This window comes from Miscanthus floridulus, chromosome 9 (genome assembly GCF_019320115.1).
Source record: "Miscanthus floridulus cultivar M001 chromosome 9, ASM1932011v1, whole genome shotgun sequence".
NCBI classification, from domain to species: domain Eukaryota; kingdom Viridiplantae; phylum Streptophyta; class Magnoliopsida; order Poales; family Poaceae; genus Miscanthus; species Miscanthus floridulus.
The window spans coordinates 56,006,053-56,027,125 of record NC_089588.1 but is presented as its reverse complement, the minus strand read 5'-3'; the positions used below and the strand labels follow the sequence as shown (position 1 = coordinate 56,027,125).

Sequence of the window (21,073 nt, the reverse complement as noted above, 5' to 3'; positions counted from 1 at the left end):
AGGTCCGGTCATTTCTCTAGGGAATGTCCATATCCCAAACAGTATAATTCAAATTCTCAGAAGGCTCCTGCCAATCAACAACAGAGTCAAGCACAGAACAAGAACAACAATCAGAATGCTCAGAAGGGCAAAGATGAAAGGAAGACAGGATGGGTTTTCTATATTCAAGCTGGGGAAATTCCAGAAGGGGAGCCTGTGATGATGGGTATGTTTCCTGTCGCCGATCACCCTGCTGTTATGCTTTTTTATTCTGGTGCATCTCATTCATTCATCAATAGAACCTTTGTCGTAAAGCATGAAATTCCAATTGGGGAAACAAAGGAAAATTTCTTTATACAGTCTCCCGGGGGACGTCTGTGTACTAAGGAAATGGTATACCAGGTACCCATAAACCTGGGTGGGCATATTTTTCCCACTACCATGATTATTCTCAAGGATCAGGATATAGATGTAATTTTGGGAATGAATTGGATGTATCAGCATAAGGCTATTATAGATGCTTTGAATAGAACTATAAGGGTGAGTTTGCCAGATAGTCTCAACTTCTTATCCAACTTCTAACCATAAGGAGATCAGTGGAAAGAGTTTGTGCAACTTTTGTCAAGGAGATTAGAGATATCACGGTAGTTTGTGAATTCCCTAATGTTTTTCCTGAGGATTTACCCGGTCTACCACCTGATAGGGATGTTCAGTTTAACATAGAGTTAAAACCTGGAACAGCTCCGATTTCTCGGAGAGCTTATAGGATGCCACCTAAGGAATTAGCCGAGTTGAAGACTCAGTTGCAAGAGTTGATTGAGAAAGGATTTATCCAACCTAGTTCATCACCTTGGGGATGTCCTGCAATTTTTGTGAAAAAGAAAGATGAGACCCTGAGGCTATGTGTTGATTATCGTCCGTTGAATGAAGTGACCATTAAGAATAAGTATCCCTTACCTCGGATAGACTTGCTTTTTGATCAACTGGCTGGAGCCAAAGTTTTCTCCAAAATTGATTTGAGGTCAGGATATCACCAAATCAAGATTAAGCCTGAAGATATTCCCAAAACGACATTTACCACAAGATATGGATTATATGAATACTTGGTAATGTCTTTTGGTTTGACAAACGCTCCAGCTCATTTCATGTATCTGATGAATTTAGTATTCATGCCTGAGCTAGACAAGTTTGTAGTGGTGTTTATTGACGACATCCTAGTATATTCCAAGAATAAGGAAGAACATGCGGAACACCTCAGAATTGTTCTGACCCGCTTGAGAGACCATCAACTATATGCCAAGTCCAGCAAGTGTGACTTTTGGCTAAAGGAAGTATAGTTTCTTGGACATATCTTGTCAGCTGAAGGAGTTGCAGTGGATCCAAGCAAAGTTAAGGATGTACTTGATTGGAAACCGTCAACCACAGTTCATCAAGTTTGGGGTTTTCTGGGATTGGTGGGGTATTACCGTCGTTTTATTCCAGATTTCTCTAGAGTAACAAAGTCCATAACTAAGTTGTTGAAGAACCAAGTCAAGTTTGTCTGGTCATCTGATTGTGAAGAGGCTTTCCAGACTTTGAAGAGACTGTTGACCACTGCACCAGTATTAGCCCAACCTAATATCGAGAAGCCGTTTGATGTTTATTGTGATGCTTCGGTTATTGGTATTGGATGTGTATTGATGCAAGAAGGCCGAGTCATTGCCTATGCATCCAGGCAACTTAAGCAACATGAAGAGCACTATCCGACTCATGATCTGGAGTTAGCAGCTATAGTCCATGCTCTGAAGATTTGGCGGCATTACCTGCTTGGTAATACGTGTCATATTTATACAGACCACAAGAGTTTAAAGTATATCTTTACTCAGTCAGAATTGAACATGCGCCAAAGAAGATGGTTAGAGCTGATTAAAGATTATGACTTGGAGGTACATTATCACCCTAGAAAAGCAAATGTGGTTGCAGATGCCCTTAGTCGCAAAGGTTATTGCAATTGCCTAACAGTAAGAATAATGGGTCTGACTTTATGTCAAGAGATGGAGAAGTTGAACATAGAGGTAATCCAACAAGGTAGTTTGACCAACATAATTGTTGAAGCCAATATTCGAGATCAAGTTATTGCTGCTCAAAAAGAAAATAAGGATATAGCCCATATCAAGGAAAGAGTCAGGAATGGAAAAGCGGGATGCTTCAGCATAGATGATGAAGGTGTGCTATGGTTCAAGGATCGCCTGGTGATACCAAAAGTTCCTGAGTTACGACAGTCAATTCTTAAAGAGGCACATGCTACTAGGTTATCTATCCATCCGGGAAGCAACAAAATGTACCATGACTTAAAACAAAGGTTTTGGTGGACAAAAATAAAGATAGAAATTGCCCGGTATATAGCAAAGTGTGATACTTGTCAAAAAGTGAAAGCTATACATTTGAGATCTGCTGGAGAGTTACAGCCATTACCTATTCCAGATTGGAAGTGGGAGGACATTAGTATGGACTTTATTGTTGGTCTACCCAAGACATCAAAGGGATTTGACTCAATATGGGTTATTGTAGATCGACTAACCAAATTAGCATATTTTCTGCCGGTCCAGAGTACATATCCCACTATTCAATATGCCAAGATATATTTAGACAGAATTGTGAGTTTACATGGGGTACCAAGGACCATAGTGTCAGATAGGGGTACACAGTTTGTCTCCAGCTTTTGGAAACACTTGCATTCTTCATTGGGAACCAAGCTCCTGTATAGTACAGCTTATCATCCGCAGACTGATGGACAGACTGAAAGAGTCAATCAAGTACTTGAAGATATGTTAAGGTGTTGTGTCCTTAACTATTCCAATAAGTGGAATGAATGTTTACCTTTGGCCGAATTCTCATACAACAATAGTTATCAGGAGAGCATTAGAATGGCTCCGTTTGAAGCACTTTATGGTCGTAGATGCAGAACATCACTGAGTTGGTCTGAACCCGGGGAAAGAAGATTCTTTGGAGTTGACCTTGTGAAAGAAACAGAAGACAAGGTTAAGCAAATACAAAGTAATTTGAAGATAGCTCAGTCTAGACAAAAGAGTTATGCAGATAAATGACGTAGACCTTTGGTGTTTAACAAGGGAGATTTTGTATATCTGAAGGTATCACCAATGAAGGGAGTTACCCGTTTTGGTGTTAAAGGCAAGTTGGCACCTCGATATATTGGACCATTTCAAATTTTAGAGAGGTATGGAAAAGTGGCATATCGCTTGAAATTACCAGAACATCTATCAGCTGTACATGATGTGTTCCATGTTTCTCAATTAAAGAAGTGTCTCCGAGTGCCTGAGCAAAATGTTGAGGTTGAAGGAGTGGAACTTGAACCTGATTTGACCTATTCCGAATATCCTATCCGAGTTCTAGATCAGAAAGACCATGTTACTCGGAGGAGGACAATCAAGTTCTACAAGATATAATGGAATCAACATTCCGAAGAAGAAGCTACTTGGGAATCTGAAGATTACTTGTTAGAAAAATTTCCAGAATTTCTTGCGTCATTATAGACTAATGTTAGTTCTACTCTGTTGTTACGAACCAGGTTTGTAAAGGAACCTTAGCTGTTTTATGGACAAGTTTTGGATATTTTTGGATTGACACATTTCCTTTTCCATTACTTATCCTATGGCTTTGAATCTCGGGACGAGATTTCTTTTAGGGGGAAGGATTGTAACACCTCGGGTGTTTTAAATACTATAACCTGCCATGTCATCATATGCATTGTACATCATTTTGTATTAGTGAAAACTTTGATATGCATACACTAAAACAAATTTACATTTATGTTATATGTGTTGCCTTGTATGTGTTGGATCAAGTTCAAAGTTTTGTTTGGATTTGAATTTCCGAAAACCCTGATTTCCAGTGATTTGTTTTACCCTGAAAAACATAATTCAAAATCAAAGTACATTTTGGGGTTGAGCCTTAAAGCAAAAGTGTAGAGTTTATTGAGTTGTACAAAGTTGGTTTTTGGAGTTTTCAAAGTTGTTTTGAAAATTTTGAAGTAAATTGAAAAGGCGTAATTCTTTAAATGTTCCTTTTTTTGAATTCAATTTTGCATTTCAAAATGTAGACCTAATTAGGGGGTGGTTATAAAAGCAAAGATGTAGAACTTTTGAATTTGAACAACTTTTATTTTTGGAGATTTTTGAGTTGTTACATAAATTTGGGAGTAATTTGGATTTTTAAAATAGAGGCAATTCTGTAAATTTTGTGAACAGTGCTCGCCGCTTAGGCTACACCGCCGGCGACCTTCTGCTCGGTTCCATGCGCGCCTGTGGCTGCCCTTGGCTTTGCGCTGGCGCGGAGAAGGCCCTGCGTGGCTTCTCTTTGCTTCCTGGCCGGCCTTTTTAGCCAGAGCATCGCGCCGTTCTTCTTCTCTCTTCCTCTGTTTTTCCCGACGCCACCGCCGCTGCTCCGTTGAGCCCTCGCCATCGATTTAGCGCCTGTGCCATCGCAGCAAAGCGCTCAATAGCTTCGCTAGTTCCTTGCGCACCTAGCCAACCAACTGTGGTCACTTGATTTCGCCGGGAATCGTCGCTCGCTGTCTTTCTTCCTCACGGCCGGCAGCACCACCGTCGCAAGCGCATCTCCATGGCCAGGGCGCTACGGTCTGCCTCTGACCTTGCAAAGCCTTGATTCAGCTTTGCCACGATGCCGTGGTGCTTAATACCTTGTTGCTCGGCCATTTTGTCCATCACAGCCACCGGAGCCTCGCCGTCATCGAAGATTGCTCCGCTGTGATCGCTGTGACCGTCGACCCGCCTATTCGTTGTTCCTCCGGCTCGTCCATCGCCTTCAACGTGTTCAGGGTGAGCTTCTGGTTCTTCTCGAGCTGTTTGTTTAACCGCTACCGCACTTGTTTCGCCGGCGTAGTGTCGCCGAGCCGTCATGTCCGCCATGGCCGGTGCCGTGCTCGTTTGGTGTAGCGATCAATGCAATTAGGGACATCAGTGAGTGCGCATAGTTGTGGGGAGCATGTTGGTGCATTCGCCATCGCCGCGAACCTCGCCGTCGGCGAGAAACCGTCGGTCAGCGCCATCGCCGCTGTGGTCAACGCGCGGAGGTTGGGGATGACAGGAGGGGTCACCTTGTCAGTGAGCGGGTGATTTGAAAAATGAATTTTCCTTTTTCAGAAATGAATGAATAGTGTATGCTTTTATTATTTTTGTGTAGATTTAGGTAGAGCTCCAAAAATTATGAAAATTTTTGTGTGACCTCTCTATGATGTATACTATTTAAGAAAAATATGAAATGTTGTTTTGCAGTACCTTTTGAAGGTGATAAAAATTGCTTAATTAATTAATAAATGAGTTTCCATGATTTTTCGAGGCTTATTTCTTTATCCAAAAATTATGAAAATTGTTTTGCCACTTAGTTATCATGTGATGAACATTTATAAAATTTTTAGGTCAATTGGAACAAGTTGATTTATTTCATAATTCTTAATTAAATAATTAATTCATAAAAGCAAATAGTAACCTTTAATGATTTAGGTTTTGATTGAATTTTTGATTGAGTGATGTCCTTGGGTCATTTGTGGGTAATGATCTTTGGCAATTGATGTATATATTATGAAATAGGTTTAGTTAGTTTTGACTTGTAACTGTACCGCGAAGGAAAGTTGTATTCAAGTTGTTAATTTTGCATCCATCATCGAACATCATATTTGGTATCCTGCATCATATTAAACATGGCATTGTTACTACGTGTAGTGAACGAAGGTGAGCACATGGTAGTTAATCAAGTGGTTGAGGAGGTTAATCTGCCTGTTGAGGTCGAGTTTGATAATTGTGGAACGACTCCGGAACCTAACTTTTCCGTCAACGAAGGCAAGCCCCGGATACATTTAAACCTACCTTGTGTTTTACAAACTGATTTCGCTTTTGCTTTTCTTTAATGCATTAAGTGATTAGGAGTTAAGTGAAAACCTAATTGGTGCATTACCAACCTTATTTTTCCATATCTACCTTGTTACCCGTTTTATTTCGTAAATGCCTAGTTATGCTTAGCTATGCTTAGAACGATGAAAGTCGGGTGATTACCTGTCACCTGCAAGTTTTACATGGACCTTTGGTTACTTATGTGATCATGAAATTTGAGCATGTGGAGTAATAAATCTAGATCGGGCGGACTCGGTGTAGGGGAGCCACAAGACATGGAGGTCTTGTGAGCGGGTCCTTTCTGCCTGTGTTGATTAAGGCCCGTCCGTTGTTGAACTGTGTGAGATGAGACTTTGTAGTACTAACCACATACTCCGGTAAGCCTTAACTTGGCGATTCTATTATGAGAATAGCTACTCGCGCACTGGGAGTGGAGAGATGGCGGGAATAGCGTGTACCCACGTGGCAATGGGCTAGATTGGTGGAGTACTGTATTCTCGGGTGGCGCGGACCTGTTTTTGTTTTAGGGGACCTGAGGGTAGGTTGGTATATGTAGGTCGGGGACCTGCATATGTCGTGTGGTCTGGAATTCCCAGCTGGGTTATAATCGGTTTGAATCGTCGTTGCTCCTCGGTCATGGAGACTCAACTCTCTGTTCATCATCATAGTTTAATAACTAGAACTTGAGTAAGGTTTGAGAAAGTGTTGGATATGAAGTTTCATGATCTCATCACGGATCATGTCAGCTTTGTATATGATCTTTTCGAAGATAAACATGTTGATATAACGAATTTTGTTAAAGAGCTTTTACGCAAAAGAACTTTGATCATTGCTAAAGCCTTACCTTGAATCCCTGAGCCTGCATTCCTGAGTTCTATCTGTTTTTATTTCGGTTAAGTCTTGTTGAGTAGTTTTGTACTCAGGGTTCGTTGACCCTTGTTGCAGGTGAGGCTCATGAGCATGTCTGCTTTGGACCGTGCTGCATGACTGTTGTTCCATGCGATGACGATAAGTAAATGTGTGGCCCTTGGGTAGGGCAGTTTATTTGTGTGTTTGTATTATGTTATAATGCCACTCTACTACTATGGTTTGTAATAATTATCGAACTTAGTTTGTAAGGTTTGAAACAACTAGTTTGTAAACTAAGTTATTGTAAGACTTCCGCTGATTTACTCTGGTGTAGATATTTAAATAAATGTTGTAATACTGCAATGACTCTGTAATGTGATCCTGCTCGGAAATCGTGGATGATTCGGGGTTCCGGGGTTCCCCGAGGACACCCGATAGACTTCTTAAGTTACCGGGAACTTATGCATAGATGTCAAAGGTCGTTGGATAGTGACAGGTGCATGTGGGCCCTATAATTTAGGAGGTTCTACCACACCACCATGTTAGCCCAATCGATCTCTATTATCGTGACCTAACTTAATTGCCTCTGCAAAACACACGTTAGTCACAGTAATCATGTATTGTCATTAATCACCAAAACCCAACTAGGGGCCTAGATGCTTTCAATAATAAAGCCGATGGTGGCTTTAGCTCTGGAGGGAGAACATGATATAGTTTCTGAAGCAACTTGCAACGGGTCTGAAATTACAAAAGCAGCTCTAAATAAATCTTCTATGCAGTTTGGGGAGCATGATGTGGTTGTTGCTTCAACTAATAATGAATCATTCAATGAAATCTCAAGGCCATGAACTGTTTTATTTGATGGTCCTAATGATGCGACTACTATTGCTTCAGTAACTACTAGTAATGGCGGTCAAGATGTTTCAGTTATGACTCTTGATTTTTCTGAAATTAACTGCAAGATGGAGATATCACTTGAGGATACACCAAAGCCAAGGGCGGCTTTGTTTCAAGAAGGGAACAATGATGAACCCATGGCTTCTCAAAATGTATTTGATGCACAAGATACACATAAGAATATATCAAAGCCGAGGACGGCTTTGTTTCAAGGGAGAGAGGATGATGAGACCATGGCTCGTCAAGTTATTCAGTTTGGTTCATTTTCTTTGGATGCGAAGCAAAATGTGATGAAGGCTGGAAATATAGATTTTACTGCTACTATGCCAAACTCGATTATATTTCGTGGAGCTAATTTATCCAAAGAAAAGGAATTATGCCAATTTAAGAAGCCACCGGATATATGAAGCAAGTTGATGATTGGCTCCAATTTTATTGATGTGAGTTGCTAGTGGCTTCGTTTGATTAGGAAGGCTAAATATGGTGATTAGCAATGTAGCCGCATTATTTTAGTATATTTCCTTTTAGATGAAGTCGTAGCTAGCATGTCAAGTTTGCTTCCTTTTATAATTTTGGTTCAGGTCACCTGTGTGTCGGAGTCATGTGTACGAGTCATAGTTGGAGTCAATTAGATGGTCATGGTGCCTGCGTGCACTTGTTTGAGCCGAATCTGGTTCTAGCCTCGTGGAGTCCAGAGTGCCTGCGTGCACATTAATAAAAGGCCAGGGTCGGCATGTAAGGAAGGTCAGATTGGATTTTATTCGTAGAGTTATTCCCCGTCGAGCAGCCACTCGTGAAACCCTAGAGGTTTTCTGTTCCGGATCCCTGTGAGGATTTGTGTTGGTGTGTGCCCGAGGATTGATCCTTGGACTCATGCCGGAATTGATTCAATTCCCCATCTTCTGATCGTGGTTCATCGTGGCCGTGGGTGGAAGGATTATCCAAGGGTTTGGTTTGCATCATCTATTGTAAGTTGATCCCTTTATATGTCAATAATATTGCTACTGCTGTGATTGATTTACTGGAGAAATTATTTCATCTATGTGGAGAATATACACAATCTTATTTGGAGCGAGTTTGTTGCCGTGAATTTAATATTTGATTATTAGGGAGATTGACGTGTCCTGTTGCTGGCCGTGCTGCTGCTCTATATGGTTGTGCCAGATTACTAGTTGACTGCTGTGCGAATATATTTCGAGCTCTAAAATTTAGTCTAGCATCTATTGGTTCGAGCCTTGCAGCACTTATTATTTTCTATTGACTCAACTGAATCGAACTGATAATTCAGAGAAGCTATAATTTATTATCGTACCGTGAAAGATTGGGAAATTTATCTGGACATCGTAGGCGTGTCCTCATCAGAGCTTAATGCCGTTTCCGCAGAGTTTCGTGAAGGTTTGCTCTAGGTCGGCTATGACCTGGTCAGCCCGTTTAGACTTGACCACGATGTCATCCATGTAGGCCTCAACAGTTCGCCCGTTGAGGTCTCTGAAACACTTAAGCATACAACACTGGTACGTAGCCCCCACGTTTTTCAGACCGAACGACATTGTGATGTAGCAGAACGATCCGAATGGGGTGATGAAAGATGTCCTGATCTGGTCAGACTCTTTCATCGCGATTTGATGGTACCCAGAGTACGCATCAAGGAAGCAAAGGGTTTCGCACCCTGAGGTCAAGTCAACTACTTGGTCTATGCGTGGCAAAGGAAACAAATCCTTTGGACATGCTTTGTTGAGACCCGTGTAGTCAACACACATTCTCCATTTCCCACTCTTCTTTCGTACAAGAACAGGATTGGCTAACCACTCAGGGTGGTATACTTACTTGATGAACCCAGACACCAAAAGCTTCGTAATCTCCTCACCGATGGCCCTGCGTTTCTCCTCATCAAAGCGACACAAGCGCTGCCTCATCGGCTTGGAGCTTCGCCTGATCTTAAAGGTGTGCTCGGCAACTTCTCTCGAAATGCCTGGCATGTTCGAGGGTCTCCAAGCAAAGATGTCTTTGTTGGCGCGGAGGAAGTCGACAAGCGCACTTTCCTATTAGGAGAAAAGCGTGGTGCCAATGCGCACCACTTTACCCTCAGAGCCGCTAGGGTCTATGAGGACCTCTTTGGTGCCTTCTACAGGCTCGAAAGACCCGACCGACCGCTTGGGGTCGGGTGCTCTCTCGATGACCTCCTTCCTGATGGCCGCAAGCTCCATGGAGGCGACAATTGTCACGGCGTGTTCGTAGCACTCGACCTCGCACTCGTAGGCGGGCTGAATGGAGGTGCTGATGGTGATGAACCTGCATGGACACAGCATCTTCAACTTTAGGTAGGTGTAGTTTGAGACGGCCATGAACTTCGCATAGCATGGACGTCCCAGGATGGCGTGGTAGGTTCCACGGAACCCGACCACCTCGAAGGTAAGGGTCTCCGTCCTATAATTGGTCGGATCCCCAAAGGTGACGGGAAGTTTGATCTGTCCAAGTGGCACGTCCTGCTTTCCGGGCACGATGCCATGGAAAGGCGCCCCAGTCGGCCGGATGCGCGCTCGATCGATGCCCACGGCGTCGAGCGTTTCAGCTTACATGATGTTGAGGCCGCTGTCTCCATCCATCAGTACCTTGGTGAGCTGTTTCATGCCGATGATCGGGTTGACCATGAGCGGATATCTTCCCGGCTGTGGGACGCTTTCTGGGTGGTCGGTCGGATCAAAGGTTATGGCAGACTCCGACCATCAGAGGAAGGAAGGCGTAGCCGGTTGGGTCGTATAGACCTCATGGTGCGCAAGCTTCTAGCAGCGCCTGGAGTCATAGGCCGCTGACCCTCCAAAGATCATGAGGCAACCATCTAGTGTTGGAAATCTACCATCCTTCCCCTCAGCGTCGTCTACGGCTGGCTTGGGGTCCCCCCTATGCTCCCCCTTGTTGGAGCCTCTCGACAAGAACTGGTTCATGAGGACGTAGTTCTTGTATAGGTGCTTAATGGGGAAAGCATGGTTTGGACATGGTCCATCGAGCAGCTTCTCGAAGTGGTCCGGGGTGCCCTCAGTGGGCTTCCGACCCTCTTGCAGTTGGCGGTGGCCACGAGCGATCTCTCATGCCGCTGCTTGTTCTTCTTCTTGCTAGGACGGTTGGAGGCGCCTTCGCCGGCGTCCTCGTCTCGCTTTATCTTGCCTTTGAGGCGGTCGAAAATCGCCTCGACCGCCTCCTCACCTGAGGCATGGCTGGTGGCGATGTCGAGGAGCTCCTTGGTGGTTCATGGGACCTTACGTCCCAACTTGTGAACCAGGGACTCACAGGTGGTCCTAGGTAGGAAGGCTCCTATGATGTCGGTGTCAGCGACGTTGGCAGCTCATTGCATTGTCGGGAGAAGCGCCGGATGTACCCACGAAGAGTTCCCCTGGCCTTCTGTCGGCAGTTTTTGAGATCCCATGGGTTCCTAGGATGCACGTAGGTGCCCTCAAAGTTTCCCACAGAGATCTCTTTCAGGTCCTCCCAACTTTGGATTCGGTTGGGCGGAAGGTGTTCCAACCATGTTCGCACCGAATCGGCCAAGAATAATGGAAGGTTGCGGATAATGAAATCATCATTATCCACTCCACCGGCTTGGAAAGCAAGCCGATAATCCTCGAGCCATAGTCTGGGGTTCGTTTCCCTAGTGTATTTCGGGATATTGGTCGGTGGTCGGTACTATGACGGGAAGACGGCGTTGAGGATGTGTCGGCCGAAGGCCTAAGGTCCCGGCAAGTTGGGGCTTAGGCTTCGGTCCTTGTCGTTGTCATAGCATCCGCAATGATGTGGGTGGTAGCCACAGCTAGCCCCCTCCCTCGCATCATCTTGGGTATGCCTACGGGCATCGAGGGTGTCGCGTGCGTCTCGGTGGAGGCCGAGACGCTCATGCACCGGGACCACGGTGCGTGGCCTGCTGCCTTGCTACGCCTGGTTGACTAACACATCCTTGTCGGGTCGCTCTGAGGGCATGCGCTGGCTAGCGTCAAGCTCGCATCATCGGGACAGCGAGCTCTTGGCTTACTATGCCACCGCACGCTCGAGTAGCGTGCGAATCTCGCAATGGGCCCGACGATCCCCGGGGGTCATGGGCCCCGGAAGACCCCGAAGCAAGGCTACCACAGCAGCGATGTTCTGGCTCACCCAGGTGAAGTGTGGGAGGGCTTCATCGTCCTTGATGATCATCCGGTTCACGTCGTGGGCCATGGCACGCGCACGCCCGTAGTCTCCATGGCGCTCGATCTATCGCTTGAGTTCGGCGCGTTCCTGCTCAAGCTGGAGTCATGCTTCCCTGAGCTCTTGGTGTTGGGCCTTCAGCTACTCCATTCGCAGGCGAGGTGGGGCCCCTACATCCCTCTCAACCTCATCGTCATAGTTGTTCATTGGGGTAGCCTCTCCCTCATGGATGCTTTCGATGTGTCCCTCAGGGGTACCTACCATGAAACATTCACGAGAGGGGTGATGGCTCCCCTGCTAGAGTCAGAGCTGGAGGGCGACTCTGATTCTCCTACGGGGAGGTCATGGAAAGATTTTGTGACATATTCGGTCATCCCCATGAACTCGCCGTCCGTAGGGAATGGGGGCGTGCGCTGCGCCACAAGGTGGCCAGTGGTTTCTACGATGTTGCGTAGACTGAACGGGAGCGCTGTCAGGGCGCTCCAGATGAGGTATTCCGGGGAGAGCGGCTCTCCTCTAGTAAGCTATGTCATGACATTGGCAAACGAGAAGGTGAGGCGGCCTAGGTCCTCCTAGGACGGTCGGGGTCCCGAAAGGCACCGAGCTAGCACTCTAACCTCCCATAGTCGAAGCCAAGGAGTTGGTCGCTCCTGGGAGCGCGGGCCTCCGATGTGTGCAGCTGTAGCTCCTCAAGCGCCTCGGCGATCGTGTTGAGCTCAGTGGAGTGGAGAGGTTGGGCGGCGGTGGGAGCCTACGCCAACTCTCCCTCTGTTGTGACAATGAAGTCTAGGTTCCCGAAGCGCATGTATGAGCCCGGGACCCAGCTGACACCGTGAGTAGCCATCCAAGACCTGGTGTGGACATTGAGACACGCAAAAGCCCCCTACCTGGCGCGCCAACTATCGGTGTTTCGAGTTACCACCAATGAGTTAATTTCTAGTATTACGCGTCTATCTCGAATGGTGTGCTTTAGAGGACACGAGGTTTATACTGGTTTGGGCCAAAAGTCCCTACGCCCAGTTCGTCGCTGCTGCTCATGTTACTAGCACTAAAAGTTTCTAGTAGGGGTTATAAATGGGCGAGAGAGGGAAAGGATCCCAAGTCTCTGGTGGAAGGAGTGAACGGGTGCTGAGAGCTTGACCGCTGCTCAGCTGTGTGTTCATGTTGTGTTTTTGTGTGGATTTGGATCTGTCGGTCCGATCCCCTTCAAGGGGTGCCCTGCTTTCCCTTTTATAGGCCAACGGAAAGCACGGGTTATAGCAGAGGAAAAGGAGAAGAACAAGAGAGAGAAGAAGGCAGCTAGGACCGTCGGGTCCTTCTTCTCCTTCATGCGGGTCCTGCCGATCCTATAGACATCAACAAAGACAGCTCCATGTCATGGCCCTGTTCATCATGGACGCCATGCACAGGCGTCGTCTGCCGGTCATGGCGTCCCATTCTGTCCCGGCGGGCGTCGTGGTGAACTGACACGCCTGTCAGCGTTCGTACAAGGGTTAGGCAGAACAACATCAGCACGCCCAACGCTGTTCTTAATGTGAATCCTCAGGTATGGTCTATCATGGCCACGGGTTACATCGAGGCATGTCGGTCTCTTCCTTGGTATAAGAGTTTTGACCCAGGCCCATACACTTGGACCTGGAGTGGCTGGCGGTGGTATGGGTCCCCGTCGGGCAAGACGGAGCCCGTACCCAAGAGGTCAGGCGAGGTGGAGCCCGCGGCCTTGGGGTCAAGCGAGGCGCAGCACAAACCCAAGGGTCAGGCGAGGCAGAGATCACGGCCTCGGGGTCGGGTGAGGCGGAGCCTGCCCCTAGAGGTCGGGTGATGCAGAGATCATGGCCTCGAGGTTGGGCGAGGCAGAGATCATGGCCTCAGGGTCCGGCAAGGCAGAGCCCACCCCCAGAGGTCATGCGAGGCGGAGATCGTGGCCTTGGGGTCGGGTGAGGCAGAGATCACGGACTCGAGGTCAGGCGAGATGGAGATTGTGGCCTCGAGGTCGAGCGAGGCAGAGCCCACCCCCAAAGATCGGGTGAGGTGGAGCCCGCACACCTAGGGGCCAGTTGGAGCTGTAGACACGCTCTTGACTACTCGGATAAATCAATGTTGATGACCATTAGCTCCTCCTCTTCGGGTACCCTAGTATTGGTTTCCGACAGTATTAAAATAGATTCTTATCTAGGCCCTTATTGTCCATGAATCATAGGCTTTCCCATAAACCCATGTTGGCTAAGTGTTCTCTGAACACATTAGGTGGTAAGCCTTTTGTAAGTGGATCTGCAAGCATCTTCTTTGTGCTTACATGCTCAAGACTAATAGCATGATCTCGAACTTTGTCTTTCATAACATAGAACTTTATGTCAATGTGTTTGGCAGCATTACTTAACCTATTGTTGTGAGCATAAGTTACTGCTGGTTCATTGTCGCAGTATAACTTGAGTGGTCTATGGATGTCGTCAACTACTTTCAACCCCGGGCATAAATTTCTTTAGCCAGTTCACCTGTCCCATGGCCTCATAACAAGCTACAAACTCGGCATACATTGTGGACGATGTAGTGACAGTTTGCTTGGAGCTTTTCCATGACATTGCTCCTCCTGCGAGAGTAAATACATACCCTGATGTAGATTTTCTATCATCTACAGCTCCCGCAAAATCTGAATCCGAATGCCCTCTAAATGTAGGGAATCAGATCTTCTGTACATTAGCATGAGGCCTTTTGTGCCTTGCACATAACACAAAGCTTTCTTCACCATTCTCTAGTGTTCTATTCCTGGATTACTCTAATATCTACCAAGTATCCCAGTAACAAAAGCTAAGTCAGGGCGTGCACATACTTGAGCATAATGTAAGCTTCCTACAGCTGAAGCATATGGAACCACTTTCATTTGATCGATCTCATATTGGTCCCTAGGACATTGGAATTCCCCAAAACTATCGTCCTTGACTATAGGAGCAGGTGAAGGCTTACACGCATGCTATTGTATTTCTTTAGAACCTTTTCTAAGTATGCCTTTTGCGATAATCCTAAAACCCCCTTTCTTCTATCTTGGTGAATCTCTATTCCTAAAACAAACAAAGCTTCACCAAGATCTTTCATGTCAAAATTTGAGGACAAGAACTTCTTCGTCTCCAGTAGTAGATTAACATCACTACTAGCGAGTAAGATGTCATCCACATACAGGGTTAGGAAAATGAATTTTCCATTCTTGAACTTTATATAAACGCAATTGTCCTCCACATTTTATTTAAACCCAAAGTTTCTTATTGTTCCATCAAATTTTAAATACCACTGTCTAGAGGCTTGTTTTAATCCATAAATGGATTTCCTCACGCGGCATCCCATACGTTCTTTTCCTTTTATGACAAAACCTTTTGGTTGTGCCATGTAGACATTCTCATCTAAATCCCCATTAAGGAAAGCCATCTTTACATCTATCTGATGTAATTCTAAATCGTAATGCGCCACTAATGTCATTATGACTCTAAAAGAATCCTTGCATGAGACTAGAGGAAATGTCTCATTATAATCTATTCCTTCTCTTTGCGTAAAACCTTTCGCCACAAGTCACGCTTTAAATCTTTCCACATTCCCTTTGGAGTCATATTTAGTTTTGTAGACCCATTTACAGCCTACTGTCTTGGCTCTTTTGGGAATTCTTTATAAGTCCCAAACACCATTGGTGCTCATTGATCTCATTTCATCTTGCATGACTTCAAGCCACTTTGATGAGTGAGCGCTTCTCATGGCTTCTTCAAATGAGGTGGGATCACCCTCCATTTAAAATTCTTCACATTTATAGACTTCGTAGTCATCAGGAATGGCTGGTTTTCTAGCTCTTTAAGACATTATGGGGGCCTCATTGGTTGGCGCTTGTTCTATATGGGGCTGTTGTTGCTCTTCCTCATGTGCGACAACTTGTTCTATAGGATCCTGAAGGACAGGTTCCTCATGTTCATTTATTGTTGCTATGGGAGAACTAACAACAGGTGCTGTAACAACAGTGTCCTGTACTGTTGGCGCAGCAGCAACAGGTAGCGACAAAAATGGCTCCTGAACCATCGAAGTGGGCACATATACCCGCTTCTCCTCAAAGTTAATTTCTTGCGCTACCATGCTCCCCCTGACCATATCATCCTCCAAGAACACAGCATGTCTTGTTTCTACAAACTTTGTTTGTTTGTCAGGACAGTAGAAATTATAACCTTTTGACTTATCTGGATAGCCAATGAAATGACAACTGACTGTCTTGGAGTCTAGCTTCCCAATGTTTGGGTTACATACTTTATCCTCAGCAGGACAGCCCCACACACGTAAGTGGTTAAGTGAGGGTTCCCTTCCTGTCCACAACTCATATGGTATTTTAGGCACCGACTTGCTTGGTACTTGATTGAGAATATGAATGGCGGTTTTTAACGTCTCCATCCATAAACTTATCGGTAAAGTGGAGTAACTTATCATACTTCTCACCATATCCATTAAGGTATGGTTGCATCTTTCAGCTACTCTATTCTGCTGAGGCTCACCCAGTTTAGAGTACTGGGCAACTATGCCATTTTCCTGTTAGAACTTTGCAAAAGGTCTAGGAACTTGGCCATATGGGGTATGTCGACCGTAGTACTCCCCCCCCACGGTCGGATCTTACTATCTTAATCTTTAAATTGTGTTGATTTTCTACTTCAGCCTTAAATATCTTAAATTTATCCAATGCTTCTGATCTTTCCTTAATTGGATAAATATAGCCATAATGAGAGTAATCATCTGTGAATGTTATAAATGAATCATAACCATCCACACTTTTCATAGGAAAAGGACCATAAATATCAGTGTGAATTATTTTCAAAATTCCTGCGCTTCATTTGGTGTCTTTCTTTATTTTCTTAACATACTTTTCTTTAATGCAATCAATATATTGTTCTAAATCTAAAAATTCTAATGGCAGAAGAATTGATTTCTTAATCAATCGTTCTATTCTCCCCCTCAAAATATAGCCTAAACGATAGCGCCATAATTTTGATGATACATCATGAACTCTCTTCCACTTATTTCTTGCATTCATAGATGAGGAGGCATTCTCATTCTCAGTGCTCACAGCATTCGCATTCTCAAAAAGTGATCACAAATAAAGCTCATCTTGTCGGAAGGCAAGACCAACATACTTATGATTAAACATTATCTTACATTTGCCATTACCAAAATAGCAATCAAATCTATCAGCGTCTAAACGTGAAACACTTATTAAGTTTCTACGCAAAGAGGGTACATAAAGGACATATGTAAGCTTAAGTACAAAGCCATCATTTAATTCTAATGGGAGTTCTCCAATGGCTTCAACTTCAGCTTGGACTCCATTTGCCACCTTAATGTGTCTTTCTCCTCTTTGTAGGGTCCTCCTCGTATGGAATCCCTATAATGAATTTGCAACATGAATAGTTGCACATGAATCAACCCACCAAGTAGATTTTGCATAACTTAAATACAATGACTCATCTATGAATGTAATAATGTCCTCATCTTTTCTCATCAGGTGCTTCAGGAAATCTAGACAATCCTTCTGATAGTTTCCAGTCTTCTTGCACCATTTGCAGATGTCCTTGTCCACTTGAACATAGTTGGATTTCTGATGGTGATCTTTCTGAGGGGCCTTTCCTTGTCACTTAGAGGAGGAGTTATTGTCCCACTAAGGTTTCCCTTATGGTTTGTCTTTCTTGTTGTACAAGTTCTTCCTTTTATTTTCCTTCACATGGTTAGCTAGGTCACCATGTGAGCTCTTAAGCCTCTCCTCTTCTTGCACACACATTGCAATGAGCTTCTCAATGTTCCACTTATCTAGCTGTAAGTTATAGTTCATAACAAAAGTCTCATACTTTTTGCACAAAGAAGCAAAAATCAAATGAATTAGGAACTCATCCTTGAGCCCCAAGTCCATTGGCTTGAGCTTAGATGTCATGTTGCCCATCTTCAATATGTGCTCTCTAATCCCCCCACCAGAGTATTTCTCATTGACTAACTTCTTAATTAGAGTGCTTGCATAAGCCTTTGAAGAGCTAGTAAACTGACTCTCCACCTTCTTGAGATACTCGGTGGTGGTGGTACATTCTGGGATTGATCCCCTTATTGGATCCTCAATGGAGCCCTTAATCACCATCAAACACCTGCGATTTGAACTATTCCACTTCGCACAATCAAGATCATACTTCATTCTCACTTCTGCATGGTCACGTTGCCGAGTAGCGAAAGCTGCATCAGTCTCATTTGCTTCTCTTACTAGGTCCACTGGTTTAGTGGGACACGAAGAGATAAGTGCTAGATCATTGTTAGAGAGCGCAAGTGCTATCTCAAGCTTCTCTCGCGATGTGTTGTAGTTGCTCCCATTGAGAGACAGAATGGACGAGATAAACGTCATTGGGTTGTAGCCTAAAAACAACGTCAGAGAAAGTGAGAAACATTTAACATAATAATTGCATGCCTTAATTTAACGTTGATCAACATTAAAACATACAACATTCTTCTACACTAATTCTACATCACCGTTGGGCAGAAATAGAACTAATGCATAAAACTCATAAATAAAATTTATAATATTGCTATCATCAACTTTGGTCAGAAAATAGCAATATCATAAATATAACATTCTTTTTTATTAATTCTATAACACCATTGGGCAGAAATGGAATTAATGCATGAAAAAAAAAACTCATGAATAAACTTATAATATTATTATCATCAACGTTGGTCAAAAAATAACAATACCATAATTTAACTTAAACAAAAAATGCCTACTCCTCCAATTATAACTTCCCCGTTGGTCCAATTTAATTAGAGGATTAACATAATCATAGCAGTGGAAACATGAAAAAGCAATTTATCTACTTTTCAGAAGCATTTTACTGTACTCATCTACTCTCTGAAAAAATTATTTCGTTGGTTCAAATTTTGACAGAGATTTAAACCTTCAAATTTGACTAAAATTTGTCTAAAATTGCTTCTAAAAATAATAAAACTAAATACAAGAATGTTATTGTGCATTTCGGCCCGAAGGCCCAGCTCACGCAGAGGCCCACGGCTGCTCTCGCGCGGCCCAGTGGCTCCCTAGCGCTCGCCATGCTCCCCGCGCCCAGGCCACAACCTGGGCCTGGGCCAGGAAAGTACCTTCCTTGCCGGTGCTGGCCTTTGGTCCAACAAACATTGACCGTCGGATCGGATCCGATGGCTGTCCGCGCGAATTAGCAGATCAAAACTGCTAGGCCGGCCGCTCCCCCGTAACCCTAGGTTCATTCTCTCCCTCCCCTTCTATCTCATTGCCGTAGCCGAGTGAAAGAGTGACGGCGATGGCGTGACGGCCGGAGAAGGAGTCGGCGCCGGTGCGGGCCCTCTCGCCGGCACGCGTGCTCCCCGGAGGGAGAGCACGTCGCCATCGAGTGGCCCTATGTCGGCGCCCTGAACCCACGCCCGCGCGTCGGTGTCTCGACGATGAGCGGCGGCTCAGGCCTCGCCTTCCTGCGTGACGGCGGTGGCCTGCACGCCAACGAGGAGTCGTCAAGAGGCGGCTCGAGGGCAGGTAAGCCCCCTATCTACTTCTCATCTCGGGTTAGGGTTAGGGTTAGGGTTTCGATCTGAACCAAAATTCGTTCATCTCCTACTAATTTCTTCTTCTTTTCTACCCCAAAACCTAGATCTACAATCTAGTAAGAGCTCTGATACCACTGTTAAAATTGTAAGATCATCTAGGAGTAGATCTAGCGGGTAAAACATTTCTATTTAAGATAGAACACATAGATCCGTCCTAAAACATGAACTAGAGAGAGGAGAGAGGAGAGAGGATGAGAGAGGGGAGGTGTTACCGACCATCAGTGGGCTTGGCGGAGGAGCTAGCCATGGCATCGGTGAAGAAGGCGCTGTCGAGTTGTGGACGATGAAGAGGGGTGACGTAGTCCAGTGACGATGGCGTCCAGGTAGTGGCGAGTCAAGGAGGACGGTGACGGTGCTTCCCGCCATAGCGCATTGCGACGGGGGCTCACCAACTATGTAGGGTTGGACGCCCCCGATCAGGATGCGGGATCAAGACTAAGTTGGCAGTTGGGTCAATCTTGTGGAGAGGTCAACCTAACATACAGAGCCAGGCCACTTGCTTCCAAGCCATTCCAGGCAGCCCTTCTCCTTTAAGAGGCTGGTGCCGCCACCACTGCCGCCGCCGGCGCCTGCTCTCTCGCTCAGCAGTGGAAGGGGCCGATGGTGTATATGTGAGGAACGACGACGTCCGACATGGCGGCGACGACCTTGCCCTCGAGCTCGTCGAACGTGTTGAGGATAACGGCAGACAGCACAGTAGAATGGTAGCAGTCCATGGTGCTAACGATGGCACGCAGCACGACATCGTCGGGGTCCGTCGTACGTATGAAGCTTGGCATGTCTCGTAGGCGCATGTTTTCGGGCTTCCCTGGCATCCAGTCAATCTCCGTGTTGGTGAGGTAGCCATTGCTCAGCTGCTCTGCACCTGCAAAATGAACCATGCATGCTTGGTCAGACAGTGACAGTCACAAAGGTACACAGCTTCGATCGATCACTTGCCTTTTGAGTGGAACGAATCTCTTGTCGACAAGTTTCTTGAGGTGCAAGGCCGCCATGAGCGAGCACGCGCTCATCACCCAGAAGGCCACGGCTGGGAGGCACGCCTCGTCCTTGGCGAAGCGCAGCACACACTCGATGTTGGAGACGAAGCAGGTTGCTGGTACACCGTCGGCGGCGGCATCGTCGAGCAGGTTCCTGAGGCGCGGGACCGAGGCGTCCAAAGACAATAGCAGGGCGGCGATGTGCTACGGCGAGTGGTCGTCCTCATCCTCGTAGGAAAGCGGCGGTAGTAGGCCATCGGGAACAGTGACAAAACGGAACCCTGTGGCGTCGGCGACCATGGCAGGCCCCCCCCCGAGCGGATGTGTTACGTCTGGACCGGCGACTGTAGCGAGTCCAGCACTAGATGCTGAAGATGGACCGGAGCCGCAAGCTGAGGACGGGCTGGAGCCATAGGAGAAGAATGGGCCGCAGCTGCGAAGGTCCAGCCGGCCCAGGCTTGCTAACCGATGCATCTCAGGCAATGAATGGGCCAAGGCGTGAAGCTCATCGTTATACATACGGAGGTTCCAAAAGGAGAGGGCATAAAAGATTATTGTAAACTCTTGCTTCCGCCTGCAAACTTTCTCTGACCCCATCCTTATGCTCTGCTGCCTTCCTCTGCTCCCATCTTGCTACTCGCCTAAACTTTGTACTGC

The 21,073-nt window shown here is 45.7% G+C and overlaps 1 protein-coding gene across 1 annotated transcript; it reads right to left on the bottom strand.

Annotated features, from left to right (window-relative positions):
* Positions 1-17,496: 17,496 nt before the first annotated feature.
* On the bottom strand, positions 17,497-18,210 carry LOC136479949 (uncharacterized). Its single transcript, XM_066477645.1, has one exon. The coding sequence runs from the start codon at positions 18,208-18,210 to the stop codon at positions 17,497-17,499; it is 714 nt and encodes a 237-aa protein (XP_066333742.1).
* Positions 18,211-21,073: the final 2,863 nt, after the last annotated feature.

Coding starts and splice junctions, on each gene's coding strand:
- LOC136479949 (XM_066477645.1), bottom strand. CDS start 18,210: ATGACGTTTATCTCGTCCATTCTGTCTCTCAATGGGAGCAACTACAAC.